This window comes from Numenius arquata, chromosome 5, assembly GCF_964106895.1.
Source record: "Numenius arquata chromosome 5, bNumArq3.hap1.1, whole genome shotgun sequence".
In the NCBI taxonomy this organism is placed as follows: Eukaryota; Metazoa; Chordata; class Aves; order Charadriiformes; family Scolopacidae; genus Numenius; species Numenius arquata.
Genome location: NC_133580.1, coordinates 43,629,762 through 43,647,411, shown reverse-complemented (window position 1 = coordinate 43,647,411; position 17,650 = coordinate 43,629,762). Strand labels below are relative to the sequence as shown.

General features: G+C 35.5%; 1 protein-coding gene across 5 annotated transcripts in view; it reads left to right on the top strand.

The window, feature by feature from the left end:
• The window catches only part of SPOCK3 (SPARC (osteonectin), cwcv and kazal like domains proteoglycan 3), a 203,171-nt gene that overhangs the window by 85,249 nt on the left and 100,272 nt on the right, over positions 1-17,650 (top strand). For 4 of the 5 annotated variants that reach the window (XM_074147077.1, XM_074147076.1, XM_074147075.1 and 1 more), the window contains one exon: positions 3,740-3,854. The exons of the other annotated variant lie outside the window; for it this stretch is intronic. In XM_074147077.1, the coding sequence (XP_074003178.1) occupies positions 3,740-3,854 (115 nt within the window). The remainder of the gene's footprint in view (positions 1-3,739; positions 3,855-17,650) is intronic. 5 annotated transcript variants of the gene reach the window in all.

The following is a 17,650-nucleotide window of genomic DNA, read 5'->3' as shown; positions in this document are numbered from 1 at the left end:
TGAATTGAATAAAAACAGATTGATGTCTGTTTCATGCTGAAGAAAATAGCTCTGAGGGATACATAAATGGCTCCACAGTGGGACTGTGACACTTGTGATATTTTTGGTGTGAACATTGTGCTGTCTCATAGCTGCTTATTTTAGCAGAAATGGAAAGGAATATGTGGTGTTGTCAGTGCAAGTCTGCATGCTCTGAGTGAGCTGGGGTAAAGCAGGCACGTTTTCACAGAATGATATGGGGTTGGAAGAGACCTCTGAAAATCACCTAGTCCAATCCCTGTAGTTTTGTCAGGGATTTGCTAGAAGATGCAGTGAAGAACTGATGACTCAGTGCCATGTATTTCCTGAATTAACTGAGTTATATGCTTAGATGAAATCAATGGTACTTTTCCTAGAATAAATTAATGCATTTTCATAGTAGTTCAAGATATTTAGGATGACTTGACGTGGAGACTGGACATGGTCAGATATATCTCTGCATTGTAAGGGGAGTCCAGTTCTTTCCTGGCATGAAAAACTTCAGACTGTGGTTTTGGAAAATGTTTTGCTTGTGGTTTAGCCTTCATTTTCCGTGAAAATTGTCCATTTGTCAGATCCAAGTATTGAAATAAAACTGATTTAAAAAAAAAAAAAGGCAAGCCATTTCCATGCTTTCATGTGTGTCTCATTTTTTTTTAGTCCTTTCGAAGATCACTACTGCAGTCTATAAGTTTACGATTTTTAAAAAGCATGTTAAATTTAAAAATGTGAGATTGTGCAAAATAGATTGATAAAATTCAGATCCTATGTACTCCATAGGATCGTATAGGGTTAACTATGGCATGTGATATTGGAAATAAAAAGAGAAAGACTTGCACTGCTTTTCGGTTTCTAGCAACATTTATTTCTGTATTTTATCCTCTGGCTTGCTAAGCTACGGTGTCAGTGCAGGCAGACATTGGCCCTTCAAGTAGTTGATTTTTCACATTCCAAAAAATCCATATTTTTGTATCAGTGTTTTACTTGGTCTCTATGGCTTGCTAAATTTTGATGGAATTGTGAAAACACACCTTCAGAGTCCCAGGAACTTGGTAAAAGAAATAACCATTTCAATAGGAATGGAAAGCTACATGATCTCTCCCATTTGCCTCTTTTCCTGAAACATGTTTTCTACTTGATACTGAGCTTGTCATCCTTACGTGATTCCACATTTCTTTCTTGTGTGTTTTTATTCCTTTGACCTATTCAGTTTTGCAAAAAGGTTATCTGAAGATATGCCAATATCATATTCCAGTATTGCTACCTTAGTGTCTCCATCAGGGAACATTCTGGCAAGAGGTACTTGAACCAGTACTTTCAGTGATAATCTGTTTATGCTTACTAGGGACTGACATTACATTCTGCCTGACTTTAAGCAGAGGAGGTATTTGACATGGAGTATATTGGAAAAGGATACTGGATACACTCTTGTTAATTTTGATTCCAACTCTGTTATCTTCCTAGTTCAATTATTCTTTTTCTGCATTTGCTTCCCACTTATTTAGAGTTCTTAGAATTATTCTGGATGACTCACTGTGATTTTATGGCTGGTTTTCTGTAGAAATCAAAATACCTGGAAGAGGAATGCATCTTTGCATAAGTCTTATGCTATAATTAACAAAATATTTATTTTCTGTCTGCATTGAATTATTATTATATTAATAATTCCGTCGCTTTACTGCTTTGGTTATATGATGCATATGTTTTGTACAGCTGAATATGTTGTTAAGAAGAAAATAAAGCTGAAAAAAGTCACTGCTTAGACTATATTTAATCATAACACAAAGTCATATGTCAAAACTGCAGCTAATGATCAGCCTGGTTCTTGTTTCTTGGGTATGTGTTAAGTCAGCCTTGTATTAATATTGTCTGGCAGCTCAAATAGAGGCGTGGTTAAAACTTTTACTTTTGATTGTGGAAAACAAAAGAAACAACTTTCAGAAAATATGTATACAGATATTTATATTTTATAAGCAAATATGAAAAATGGGGAAAGAGTATTTCTGAAATATCTCTGAAGACTGGATAGTAAATGCTAAAGTGAAGATGCACATAGGAAAACTGAATTCTAGGTTTTTATAGCTTTCTTGCTTGATTTTGCAATTTGGGATTTTCAGTGGTGTCTCTAAGCTAGGCTTTGGTGTTTAATTTATTAGCATAGGTTGTTTGGGTTTGGGGATTTTTTTTAGATGGGTGTTCAAAAAAAACCCCAAACCTATAGAAATAAAAATAAAATAGTTTTGGAGTATTTAAGTCTACCTGAAAGACACCATGGAGATCAGAGAAGGGACAAGTTGATTGTTTCTTGAGAGAGCATAAATTGGCAGAAGCTTTTCTGTATTGTCATGTAGGCATGGTTACTCAAAAAATATGCTATACAAACTTAATAATGTTACAAACAGGATTATTTGGCTCTTCTCGTATTATAGCCAGAAATTAGTATTTTTAGTTCGAAGTGTAGTTCAAAGGTGAATATGGATTAATGACTGAAGAACCACCTACAAAAAAAAACAACCCACGAAACAGAAATAAGAGACTAGAATATCGCAGGTAGAATTTGTATTTAAGGACAGTCATACAAATCACTCACCTGCATATTTTAATATAACCTTTTTTTTACTAAAATCTCATCTGAGTTAAAATTTCTCAGTAAATTCAGGCAGCATCATTGTTCACCACTTACATGTTGAGTCGGAAGAACCCAACTGTGTCTTAGAAAGCAGGAAAGGGAAACTACTTTCAAGATAGAAATACCAGTATTTGGAGATTACAGTGACAAAGTGGCAATTCTTTAAAGAATGTGGTGGTGAGTACTTTCTTAGCTACACAACATCAGAATTTAGCGAATGAATGCTTTTCTTCTGATTTAATTTGCTTATGGAACAGCACATCACCATTTATGTCTTATTGAATACTGCGCAACGTAGCTTAGTAGATGTTGTTATTTCATAGTAGGAATGACAAGTAATAGATTGAATTGAAGTACTTTTTTTTTATTAGCATCCTGGCTTACAGCTTGTAAAATGATCTTGTATGTGGGAGATGTGGCAGCCAACATCGGAATGAACAAATGTTCGAAACTCCTGATCAAATATCATTTGCCTTTCTGACTTCTTTTTCATTACTTTTGGGCTTACGATTTTATTGTGATTTCAGAAATGTGATGGTTTCTGAGCTGTAAAAATCACAAACCTAATTCTACTTAGAAATGACGTGACTGAAATGGCACGAAATCCTGTAGGCAACAGAATGCCATTCAAAATTGTTTTCTTTGGGAATTTGGTGCCCTGAATGACATAATGGGTATGCAAACTTCCAAATCGTCCTAAGAAATTCTAATATTAAATAAGTGTTTTCAGCTACAGTTAGAACGAGCAACCTTTGATTGTCTTCGCTACAAATGTTGATCAGGAGAGAGCTGGATAGGGTACTCAATATTTCTATAAATAAAAGACCAGTAGTATTTTATGAGAATAAAATTCCATGTTTCATGACAATCTGCTTTCCTTGGTAAGGAATCTTGCACCTATTTTTTTTTTGCATTATTATTGAGTGTGCTGTATTTTATCCTGGTGAAAATTGGTGCCTTTGATCCGGCATGCTGTACAAGCAGCAGGCCAACCCCCCTCCACATATATGGTGGATTTTATGTGTGGTGTGTTTCTTTTCTTAATTGCATGTTTCTAAATAATTGTTAACAATTTTCTAAAATTATTTTTAGCTTTAGATCCGGCTAAAGATCCATGTTTAAAGATGAAATGTAGTCGCCATAAGGTCTGTGTTGCACAGGATCAACAAACTGCTGTTTGCATTAGTCACCGAAGGCTTACGCACAGGTAAATACTTTAAAAGTTAATCCTATATACCTTTTTAATAGTGTTCGTGACTGACTATAAACCATAAATACACTATAACTAGTTTAGTTATTTAACAACATATAAGCAGAGGAGTGGATTTTAAATGTAATTAGGTATGCATAACTTGATTGGAATGTTTAATATTTGATTTTTTGATAGCCTGATAAACTAGAGGGTGTACATATATAAATATCACAAGCTGCTTATAAAAATACATTTAAGGAAATACCTACTGTGCTGGTACCAAATCAATATAATGATTGTGATAATGTCCTGCTGCTGTACACTACTTTGACTTCATCACTTCTTATATGAAGGTAGAGAACTCAAGACTGCCTGTTAAAGTGCAGGTAATGGACTGTTATAGCATAAGTTGTTGGGGTTTTTTCTTTCTTTTTTCTCTTCTATGCATTCCAGTTTTCTTTGCATTCTGGACTGGTTAAATATAAGGAAGAAATATATGATAAAGTTATTCTGGAATCCAAATGTAGATAATTTTTATTCTTACCTTTTTTTGGGAGAACAGTTCTAGATGCTTAATTTTTGTAGGTCTTAGAGTAGCAAAATTTTAATGTACTTCTGTGGCTTTATCTGGGACAGAAAGTGAATATGTAGGGGACTGAATCATACACATAGTTGAGTCATGAGGTTGTTGTTTGCTGAGAAGATGGAGTCAAGCTGCATTTTTGACTTTGGTCTTTTTTTTTTTTTTTTTCCACTTCATTGTGGGAAATGGACCACAGTAGAAATGTTAAACTTCAATAATTTGATTGAAATAAGTGTGTGTTAAAATGCTTTGCTCAGTAGGGGCTGAAAAGAGCTAAGGAAAATAAAAGACGTTCTTGTCTGATGTAAGAGGATCATTTCAAACTTTTTGGAGAGCCAGTATAGTTTTATGAATGAAATAAGGAATGCTCTTCTGAGTGTCTAGCTATGTTAAATACACCAATCTGTAGCTTTTCAAACAAGCAAGATAGTACATAGTGAAAGGAAAAGTTTAAACTATTCTTGATCCGCAGCTACAGTTAATTAACAAAAAAAAGCTCTACATTATTTCTAGAGCTTGACTGTTTATATCAAACAATCTATAGTATAGAGCTAGACATTTTAGTTTGACATGTTGAATAAGGTGCAAGCACTGTTATCAGACAAAGCTAGATGGTCTAATTTCAGCTGCGTGTCAACTCTCAGGGGAATATGTCAGTCTCGACTCTGAAAAGATAACCCAATCATTTGAAATTTCTGAGAGGTATTACACACATAACTGAAAACGGGGAAAAAATGAAATCTCCATGTTAAGCATACATGCAGCAGGTAAGGACTGAAAACTTTTTTAGACTAGATGAAGCTGCATACAGTGGGTGAATTAATAACCATATTGACATCTGCCTTCATACCTGTATTATTCTTCCCACAGTCCCTGGGAGTCTTTTAGAAAGGTAATATTTTAAGAGACAAAACTTGTCTGAAAGTAATACAATCTCATAATGGGAAACTGGAATGGCAGCAAGTTGTTGATTGTAATACAAGACTACGCTTGCAGTCCTTAAGCTAGATGATGCAATTCTCTGCATACCTGTCCTGAGCCAGGACAGGGTTTTTGTAGATCATAGAATGGTTTGGGTTGGAAGGGACGTTAAAGATCATCTAGTTCCAACCCCTCTGCCATGAGCTGGGACACCTTCCACTAGACCAGGTTACTCAAAGCCCCATCCAACCTGGCCTTATACACTTCCAGGGATGGGTCATCCATGGCTTCTCTGGGACAACCTGTTCCAGTGTCTCACCACCTTCACAGTAAAGAATTTCTTTCAATATCTAATCTAAATCTCCCCTCTTTCAGTTTAAAACCATTACTCCTTGTCCTATCACTACACTCCTTGATAAAGAGTCCCTCCCTATCTTTTCTGTAGGCCTCCTTTAAGTACTGGAAGTCCGCAATAAGGTCTCGCTGGAGCCTTCTTTTCTCCAGGCTGAACAACCCTAGCTCTCTCAGCCTGTCTTCACAGGAGAGGTGCTCCAGCCCTCCCATTATGTTTGTGATCCTCCTCTGGACTTGCTCCAACAGGTCTGTGTCTTTTTTATGTTGGAGGGCCCAGAGCTGGACGCAATACTCCAGGTGGGGTGTCACCAGAGCTGAGTAGAGGTGCAGAATCACCTCCCTTGACCTGCTGGCCATGCTTTGTTTGATGTAGCCCAGGATGTGGTTGCCTTTCAGGGCTGCAAGCGCACATTGCTGCTTCATGTTGAGCTTTTTATCAGCCAATACCACCAAGTCCTCCTCAGGGCTGCTCTCAATCCATTCTCCACGCAGCCTGTATTTGTGCTTGGGATTGCCGTGACCATGTGCAGGGCCTTGCACTTGTCTTTGTTGAATTGCATGAGGTTTGCACGGGCCCACCTCTCAAGCCTGTCTGGATGGCATCCCTTCCCTCAGGTGTGTCGGCTGCAGCACACAACTTGTTGATGTTGGCAAACTTGCTGAGGGTGCACTCAACCCCACTGTCCATGTCACTGACAAAGATGTTGAACAGTGCTGGTCCCAGTACCGACCCCTGAGGAGCAGCACTTGTCACTGGTCTCCCAAGCTTAGATCTCCCAGTTCCCCAAGATTACGAAATCAAATGATTTGTGTTTTCTTTCTGAAGAGGTTTTCTTCCTGCGACCTCTGTCCTTTCTGTAGTATGGTGGAATAAGAGTGTGAATAGCATATTCACAAGCAGTCATGCCTGCTGGGCTCTTTACCACTGTTAATTTCTTTAGCCCAAGATTTTATTCCTTCACTGATTTCTACAGTTTGCATATTGATTTTCAACAGAGCCATCTGTTTTTCCAAGTTCCAAAGGAGTAATCCACTCATTTTTAAGTCTTGGTAAAAATCAGATGTGAAAGGTTATATTAGTGACTGTTAGTTTATGTTATCTACCTGATATAGGTAGATAACATAAATTGATATAATTTCTAATATACCAGCTTAGAACCTGGTCACTAACCTTGTACTTAGTGATTGATCCTAGTGGAATCTGGTAAAACAGTCTCTTTTTCCTCTTCCATAAGTAAAACAAATGTACTGTGTAAAATTGATTAGATACATAAAATCAGTCAATGCTTGGATGCGTTAAATTATTCAGTGCATTAAATATATGTGCAATTTTTCTAGGTAAATGTAGGTATGTCTCTTTTATGAATTCCTCACCATACATTATACCCCCTGCCCCCATTGTGAAGGACCTACTATGCTTTTTATGAGTTCGTTTATGTAAAATGTGCAGATCAACACAACAGTTCCCTGCTATGGGAGAAACAGATTGCACTTGTCTCTGCCATGTTATATCCATAACATGTTAAGATGGAATTGAAATGTTTAAAGACTGACAGCTATTACTTGTGTAAGGACGTCAAGCTTTCTTTTTCTGTTGGATTTCTCACCCTCTCCTGTCATTTATTCGTAAGTTTCAGAGTAGGAAGAAGCAATTGTAACACAGTTCAGGTATTCCAGATCCAGTTTTTATTTCACGTATTAGGTATCTCTAGGGAATTATTTAGAAATAAGGGATGGTTTATTTTGTAGCACATCTTTTTATTTGTGATTTATTTTCTTTCTCTCTGCAGATTATGCCTTACAGTCATTTACAATCCCTTCTTTGCCTTATTTTTGTACTGGTTTTTTTTTTCTTCTTTTCGTAGCAGCTTATACCTACGTCGTTTTAATAACATAGGCAAGGTGTTCATAAGAGTAATGGAATTGCCTTGTCATAGAGGTGTGCAGCTTTTTGGGTCTTGTTTGTGAGTGATTCCCAATAAATACTAACTAAGCAATAGATTCTGACGATATTTGTAATTTTTTTAAAGTAAAGGTTAAGATAGGAAGGGTGACTTAATCATGGTAAAAGCATTTCAGTTACAGATCATGATTTACCTGGAAAATGACAAAAATGGATAGAGTCATAACAAGTAAGCATTTAACTAAGTTAAAACAAAGAAACAAAAAATTATAATTGCTCTTCTTGTATTAGAGCTCCACAAAGCAGGTTCTAGAGAAGTGTGCAGACTGAACCTCTATAAGATGTGAAGCTGGGTGGTAGGTGAGCAGTATAGAGGGCCTAATGATACAGAATTCATTATTTTAAGAATTAAGGAGAGAGTGGTGGGTGCTATCTGGGTGAAATGTTTCCTTTGCTGTTTCTTAAGAGTTCTATGAAGTTAATTTAGGTTTAGTAAGAATTGTTCCCTGCTCCTAAGCTTGTGTGGAGTAGGACCTGAATTTAGTGATTAACAAAAATTTTCTAATATTTCTGCCTGTGGGCACAGTCTTCAAGTTACCGTGATTTCACTGTTAAGGCATGTTATAAGTGTCACTTTATTATAGACTCACAGAAGCTGATAGTGGTAAAAATATTACATCACTTAATCTAATTTACTAAGGTAGGGTAGTGTTTTAGTTTGATAGATTTTGTGCTAGCACTTAATCTTATTTCAACTTCCTTTAGGCTTTTGAGTTAAATGACATTTCCAAGTACTGATTTGGTTCAAATCATTGGTCATCTAGTCCATTATCTTGGCTTGGACTCTTACCCTCAGACAGTAGTTTTGAAAAATGTGGAAGACCAGCCTCAATACTTTTTTATATGAACTGGATTATCAGAAGCTCTTCCCCGAGTGTGTTCACCTTAGTATTATAACATGAGGAAAATGTTCCATCTCATCTTTGAAGTGATGAGTGTGTTAGGCCCTGAAGCATGAGATGGGTTAACCTTTTCCTGTTATGGATGATGTGACAGAAGCCCAGAGTAAATTTCAAGTGCTGCTGAACTGTAACACTGATTCCACTGTGAAAGCAAACCGAAACCTCTCCTGTTTCCATGCTGTGGTACTGCATGGCTGAGATAGTCCCCAGGCATAAAAAGTGACCAAGACCAAGTACGTGAGAGGCCCATTTGATAAGAAAAATGCACACGCATACATACATGTATATATGTGTGTACATACATGGAGATACATACATATAAATAAATATGTACACCTCTGTACATATATTTTCTGTTCATATTGTAAGATACAGGTGTCCCGGATTTCCAAAACATTGTATTTTGGAATTTGAAGTATTTTACTGGTCACTCTCATTTTACAAGAAAAGAAAGGGTTTTCAACTTAGACTTGCTACCACTAAGTTTTTGATTTATTTTTTTTTTTTTTTAAAAAAAGGAAACAAAAAAGAAAAACAAAAGAAACAAAAGCTGTAATTGCAAATCTGTAGTTAGTATTGAGTAGTCCGAGCAGTTTTGAAAGAGGGTCCCTTAGAAATGATACAGAAGATGCTCTATTTCATTAAAAAAAGGGAAAAGCAGAGAAGAAGAAACAGTATAGCTTTGTGGCTTTTCTGTATCTTTAGGTGCTGCAGCATTTTCTTATGATTTCAAAATAGACTTGCAAAAAACTGAAGCAAAACAAAGGATTTGCTTTGGGCAGATTGTGTAAAAGTTGCAAACACCACTATTTAGGATGTCATCATTTCACATTATACTGCTGCTGAAGAAGGCCAGCTGGTGCAGTTAAGTCCCTTATTGGAAATTTTTGTCTGATTCATTACTGTGATTTGTAGTTGTACACAGAAACACTTAATCATTCTTATGCTCCAAGCTCTATTGAATCTACTGAAGGCTTTCTGGGTCTCTGCATAATTTGTGCTGCCAGTCTGCCAGGTTGGCAGTGTTTCAAGCTTGTTGCATTATCTGTGTTTGTTTGCACAGGAAGTGATGCTGCACGTAGGCTGAATTTACAGTAATTCTTTTGTAATAGGCTAATGAGCAACACTACTTTATTCACAATACTAACATTATATAGCTTTGATTAGTCCAATTATAGTGTAACTATGCCATTGTGATCATACACTCTATTATGAAGTACTGAAAAGGAAATTTACTTAGCCATAGCATAATTGAACTTGTTGAGAAAATAATTTGGACTTTCATGTCCTTAAAACAGAGGTGAAAATGCAAACATTTTGGATATTTTTATATGCAATTTAATTTAATTTATTATGGGGAAAAAAGTGAAGCTTCATTTTCACTAGCTGTTTCATTGTATTGGTACGGAAAAATGGTGACTATGCATCATATGTTTTGAATATGTTGTGAGAGCCTGTTCTTTCCTTGTTACAGATATGTTTCTTCCATGCATTTTAGTGGGAGTTATAGATACACAGCTAGAGGAAATCAGGATCATCTAATTAAATTCATTCTCTCTCTATTACTAACTTCTGTTAACACTAAGGGAACATATATATCTAGATTACAAGAATATATATTGCAGTACTAATGTTGTCCATATCAGCCTTACTATTTATTAAGGTTGTAACTTAGCTATACAGTATTTATACTTTTTGCAGCCAAACTTCAAAGCGTAAAAATTGGTGTCCTTAAAGATACCCCCCCGCCCTGAGCCATGTCTGTAGAAATCTAAAATAAAAAATTTTTAGTTGCTAATTTTTTGGGGGATTTTTTTTTTTTTTTTTTTTTTTTTTAATGGTATGTAATATATGTTTCGTAGGAGATCAAAGCAAACTTGAAGTCAAGGACACCTAACCAGAACTTCCCTATTCTAGTGCTTTATAAATTAGTTATTAGTATCAGTTTTCAGTATACTTTATTAGAATACATTATCAATTGTAAAATCGCTGATGCAAACATTTGTAATCAATTAGTGCTTAATTTGGAATTTGTTGGTGAGTTGTGTTTGGGTGTGGTTTTTTTGTCTTTCAGTGTCACTGAAATACTCTAACACTGGGTAATGGAACAGAATAGAACTTCGTGATGCTTACATGTGGGGGGTTCTTTTGCAGGTTTTAAAATTTTCATGTGGATCTGATTATAATTAGGTGCTTTTATTTCTAGCAAGCATCACTTCTAATGCATTTCATTTTGTGTGAAGGTCTTGCTTCATAAATTGTGTTTATAGACTCCAAATACATCTGTTGTTTTGCTTACGTACCAGTGGTGAGAAAACTGTTAAGTGTATGAAATTGAGTAGGAGTAGTGTTCCGGGAACAGAAATTGTTTTACTAATTTCCATTTGTGTAAAACACTACATTTAAGGTTTCCAATGATGAAAAATACATTAATTGTAGCAGCTGGAGATGTTTTTCATCATAGAGTGAAGTATGTGCATCTATTGGTTCTTTACAGTAAAATATACTACTGCTTTTGGAAATCAAATAGCATACTTATGACAGTAAAGGCATGTCCGGTGTCACTAAATGTTTGACTTATACAACTGACCATGTAAGAAAGGGGGCTTTGTGTCTGTTTGGCAGCATTTTTATATTTCTTTTTCACTTAAAATCAAACACCAAAATCCTTTTCATATGTCCACATTGTCAAAAGTAAGTTCACTTTATAAAACGCTGTAGCCTACTACAAAAGTACAATAATGTTATACTTAGAGGTATGGCTTCTTCCACAGACTACTATATATTCTATGTAAGATCCTTATTGCCTAAAAAAAAATTTCTTATTTGTCATTTTATGATTTAACCTAAATATTAGAACACATACCATACAAATACTTTTCCTAAAACCCATATGCAACTTCTATATTAGTAATAGTAATATTACTAGTAATAAATTCTTATAATCGCAATACATTTTGGGCTGGATTTTAAGTTTCCTGAATCTGCGGGTTCCACTCCCTTAATTCAGGCAGAATCTATACAGTTGTTTCAGGGATAGTTTGGGTTTATTGCACACGTGAAGACTATCTGCATGATGCACGGCACCTTAGATTCTGTGTCCAGAAATCACAGACAAATGCTCAGATTCTGTCTAGACAAAACTTCTGGGTGAGGAAAAGAATACATTATACCTGAAGAAACTTGCACTCACGGTAGCTGTGACTCCAGTCTGTACTGGTTTGATTACTTTCAGGGAGACTTCTTTCAAATACAGACCTTCAATGATATATTTGAACATACAAGGACAAGTAAGCTGGGGATAAAATTTTTATACACAATTTATAGTAGTAGGGTGTTGGTTTTTTTTATAGGATTGAAAAAGTGCACAGAAATCAGAATATTCCATAATTTTATAGATTACCTGTTACCTGAAGTTGCAGTTATAATAGCAATAGGATAATGCTTATAATATAAACACTGTACTACCAGACACAGACTTGAAATTTCTAGCCTGTTCCATAAAACAATTAAAAAAACCCAACAACAACAATAAAAAACAAAACAAAAACATAAAAAAAGAAGTCTCAAAGCTCTTGCTCTTCAGAACAACTTTTCTCCACTAACTAAAGGGATAGAGTAATGACTAAACTACTTCATAGCACCTGTGGATCAAGCCACCCAAAATTTATCACCTTACAAGAATATACATTCATCAACACTTAATTTTTTCACTGTGGTTTAAGATGATATAATTCTTCATGTTTTCAAGCATGACTATGCATGATGACACCATTTATCTATTCTGCATTCTAATTATCATTCTTTCTACCTTAACTGTAGATTAATTTAATGCAGGGACTAAAGTAAAAACTGTTGTAAAATACAACTATTTGAATTGTAGAAATAACGCCTCTGTTTCACAGAGGAATGTACCTAGGTGGGCTTTTTCTTGTCATGGAGGTTTCATATATGTAAAAATTTAAAATAGTTAACTTTATTGTAATTCAGGGGTTACTTCATTTCTTGATCAGCCTAAGATCTGGACGCATAAATACTTCTGAAAACATTTGCATGTTGAAGAATGAATTCCCCTTGACTTTGCCTTCACCACTTGCACATTTATTTCCAGTGAATGTTTGTAGTACCAAGATTTGTATGCTCATGAAAATTAATTTGAAGTTTTGATCCCTAAATTCAACACTAGTCATGTTCTAAGCTTTTGCTGTTGGGGTGTCTTTTTAAAGAAAACCCCAAACGTTCTCCTCTCCCATCCCAAACTCATTGGTGTCAGGGAGAGGCAAATAAGAGAAAAAATTATCTGAGAGGAGATTTAAGCTGGGGAGTAGAGTAATAAACATACAACTACAGGAAACAGATATCCTGAGGATATGAACGATGGATTATTCATCTTTGAGGCATGCTACTGGAGTCTATAAAAGGTATGAATGCACAGCCAAGATGATCTGGATCAGAATGAAATACCTTGCTTTTAGATATCATAAAACAAACTTGCATGTTACGAAGTAGGATGGATGTGAGGGCTTGCTGTCCCCATATTCATTATTATAGCCAAAGCTGGAGACGCGTGTACTTTTGACCCTTCTACCCCTAAAATTCTCTTTTGTAGGGAACCAACAATAGCAATGCTTCTAGAATGACTTCAGCCCTGTATCTCACAGATTTGAGGCTTCTGGAAAACTGCATTTCCTTTCATATTCTAGAACTATACTGATATTATGTAACTATTTACTTCGAAGTACAAATGCTGGGTTCTTTTTTTCCTACACTGCAAGTCTTTTGTCATTCTCTAATTCGCCACTCCTATCTTCAAATTGGAAAACAACGTAATTTATGTTAGAATGAATATTGTTTATATGTTCTACTGAGAAGCAAGGACAAAGTGGCATTATGAAGAACTTGGAAAACGTATGCAGATACCATAGTTATAAAAGCAAACAGAACATTTTGATTTTTAAAGAATGGTAAACAGAATATTCTGTAAATATTAAGAAATCATTTTATAAGTGAGGTCTCACAATTTGTATTAATAGCCCTGTTATCTCTGACCATCTTGATAAGTTACACGTAGCAGAAACACTGTGGAGCTGTTAAAAATATGATCAGAGACCTAGAGAGACTTCTGTATGAAAAAATACTAAAAAATGGGCGCTTAGATTAAAGCTAGCTTAGTAAGAAAGATATGACAGGATTTTATCTCTGGAATCATTGCTCTGTTAGTTTCCTTTACACTGTCATAATAAAGCAACAGCAAAGAATACATGAGGCAATGGATTGAAACCAAATTTTAAGAACCTGTTTCATTTTGACATGACACTACTGCCACAGAGCTCTTTGTTAGTATGTGCTTAAATGAAAGGTTTAGAAAAGTGTGTGTAGAGCTGGAACAGTCCTGCAGGTTAGCATATAGGTAAGACAACTAATTTTTCTGACATGTGACAAACCTCTTCTTGGCTACAGAGGTGTAAGTTTTGCATTTAGTCACTTTCCTATTCAGTTTTTAGTATGGCTGTTGTCTAAAAGGAGGTGCTATATTTGATCAGCAGACTGGATGCTAGTTCAATTAGATACCACAATTTACTTTCTTACCAAAGCAATTCAGATACCAGAAGGTATAGTTATTTATATATGCTTGAACCTATAAAAACTGCAATAAAAATGAACATGGAGATAAACTAGGAGCTACAGAGGGAAAAATACCACTGGAAAAAGTAGCACTGTCTGCTCTCAGGATTTTTAAAAGAAAAAAAAAAAAAAAATCATGCTTTTGTGCAAACAGATGCTTTCCCAAGCGAATTATGAAATGTTTTTCATGCCTCTCAGTGGGGGCAGAAAATACCTGTTTCCGTTTATGGCATCTCTCAATAGCTTACTTTTTTCCTTCCTCAGTGTAACCGTGGCCTATTTGTCACTCTTACCCCATTGCAGTTTTGAGACTTAAAAGATGGGTTTGTGGTTGATCTTATCAAGCAAAGTATTTGGAAACATGTTCAACTTTGAGGCTAAGAATGGTTTATTTGTTGTTTTTCAGAATCATGACTTTGAAATTAGGCAGTTAAATTAGGATAAGTGTGTTTTGGTATGCAGAATACAAGGGGTGCCCAGCTGGGGCACCAGCAAGGGCCCCAGTTGTGTGAAGATGGAGTCCCTGTAGGAGCAACTGAGCAGAGCAAAAGCTGAGGCATGAAGTATCTTGTTTTTCAATTTTTCTGAACAGTTTGAAATAATGTTTAAAATATTTAGGGAATTTTCCAAACTCTGCATGTTGCAGAATGAAGAAATCAAAGCGTAAACAAAACCCTAAAAGCTGAACCACAGTTCTCTTGGTGTTGCCATCATATAAATATTTATTATTGCTATTTTACCTTTTATAGCATGTTTATGTTTCCTCGTTATTTGGTCCCTTGACTTTTTTCTTGCAGTTTTCTTTACTGTTCTTCTTCCTCTTCAAATAACTCTTCTCCGTTTTTATATCCTACTTTGCTCTTTCACAGTACTTCATGTTTTCACTCAGCATGGCTTAATGTTCATGCAGTCATGCCTGCAAACCTGAAATACGCCCTGGTAAGAGATAACTTATGGGGGCTTGAATGGAGAAGGGATAGATTATGTATTATACTGTAGGTACCATTTTATGGAACCCACATTAGCGTAATTAAGGAGGGAAGAAAGAAAATAGAAGGAACAGGCTAGACTGAGGATGCTTATGTACGTTATTAGAAAAAAAGATCAAATTAAAATAGGAACCTTATCAACTTTCTTAATGACAGAAGTAGTTATATCTAGCTTTTTGTCTACCAAGTTATTTTGCGGAATCAAGTTGAGGTTTTTTGATAAAGACATAATGGGCAATATAATGCCAACATACATAAAAGAGAACTTCTATTATGCTAGACTAAATAACGTGAGACACCATTACAGTACTTAGTAAAAATTCTTTTGACAATTTGTTTCTCTTTCATATCCTGGCACAGATATTTCTTTATGGATATCTGTTTTATATTACATTTTCATCTTTAAAATGATCTATTTTATTTATATGTGTGAATTAGCAGCCAAGACAACCTCACGCTGTTAATCTATTTGATGTTCTTGCCTCAAGCAACAGCGCAAATAATACTTTATGCTTTAAAAATAGCTTCATTTATAGTTGCCAATGAAAATAGCATAGCAGGGTTTTCTTTTAAATTGTTTGGGTTTTTTTTCAGTACAGCAATATCCCTACCTATCTCTGTGGGTTTTATCTATGACAAAAGCAGGCTAATAAGTAAAACCAACTATGAATTAGTTTAAACTAGAACTTGTTCAAGCTGTAAAATTGCACATAGTATATAAAAAAAGAAAGCTAAATTATTTCCTAACTATGAAGGAAACATTTTTTCCTCCAGTATGAACCTCACTTGGATTTGTTCAGAGACGAAGAAGAGAATTATAAATTAAAAATACCTTTTGGAGAACAGCAGTATTGTTGCAAAATATGATTATGTTTCAAAGAATGAGGACAAACACAAGCAATATGGGGCCAAAATGGAGGCTGCGCAAGTGTTACTCTTTCTTTTAGTAAGTTTAGCTGGTGCACTGCTTTGCTGAATTAGGTTTTATATTTACCAGAGTTTTCCTCTCTCCTCCCATGAAGTTTGTCAACACAGATTTTTATATTTGTTCAGGGAATTTCATCATATTTGGCAATATGGCTGACCATAGTGTACAGACCTGTTCCACAGTGAATCTGTAACAGAAATGGTACTCTTGATGCTTTGGGCTTGCCAGGTATATGCATGAATTTCATTGCATGGGCACATGCTGAGGTCAATTAGCTATCTGTGATTTAACGAGAAACACTCCTGACCTATTGGAAACTTAGCCTGTCTTCTGTAAGCAAAAGGAAAAAAAAAAAAAAGAAAGAAAATCTTTAGGTTTTTTAAGTGTAAAAGAATATCAGTAGAATAATTTAGTACAATACAGCAGATGATCCTCCATGAATAATTTAACCTCTCATTTTTGCTCAACTGCATCTTACTACGCACTTGTTGCTATCTATCTTTTCTGAGCAGACCTCTGCATCCGGTTGTCAGCTTTATCTTCCCATTTTCTGATGTTACTAGACACCATTCATAAATTCAGAAGATATCATACCAACAGAAAAGATAATACCAGGTTAAAAGCCTTTCTGTCTCTTTCCCCCCATCCCTTCTTCCCCTCCCTCTGGGGGTACAAGAAAAGTGGTGCTTATACGCACTCTTTCATCTATCTGAAAAAGCACTTGAAATTTTACAGTATAAGTTGACAGTTGGATAGATGATCTAAAGGAATTCTGGTTTTCATAGAAATGCCGTAGCTGTTGACCAGTGCCAGAATACATTAGTTTTGTGAGGCACGGATATGCAGACAAACATCAGTCTCTTAAGAACTCATGAGGTGTGAAGCAGTGTTGTTCGCAGCTTGCAAGTGGTCTTCTAACACCTGATTAACATAATCTGAAAGTGTCACAGCCTTTGTCACAAGTGGGTTAACGTAATCACAACAGCAAAACCAGTTGAAGTTAATACTGCTTCATTTTTAATTTAAATACTGTATAGATATTACTTGTAACCCTGAGCACCGTTGTATAAGACAATTTTCTGTCCAAGTGTGTGCTATGCCTTAGAATCTATAGCTACAGGCATGATATTGTGATTCTTTTGAAATTATTTAGGAAGGTAATGCCTTTTGGCTGTAGAATAAAGGGCAAGTAATACTAGCACTGGAATTATCAAGACAGCTGGACCATTTCAAGCCTTATTGCTCCTCAGTACCAGGCAGTAGACAGTATATAAAGAGGCTTGGTTATGTCTATTTCGTGGTTTTCTTGTTTAGCAGAATTATTCTTGATTTAGGCTAGTATGAGTCCGATTTAAAGTTGTTTAATTAAAACAGGTGTCCAAGGTAGGTAGAATTATATTACACAGTACCGGTAATATAGCTGATTAATGTAAAAAAAACAAAACAAAACAAAAACAAAAAAACCCCCCAAAACCATTGTTGCTGTTTAAGCAAAACAGGTGTGGTACTTCTGGAGGTGGGGAGAGCAATAAATTAAAACTGGCAG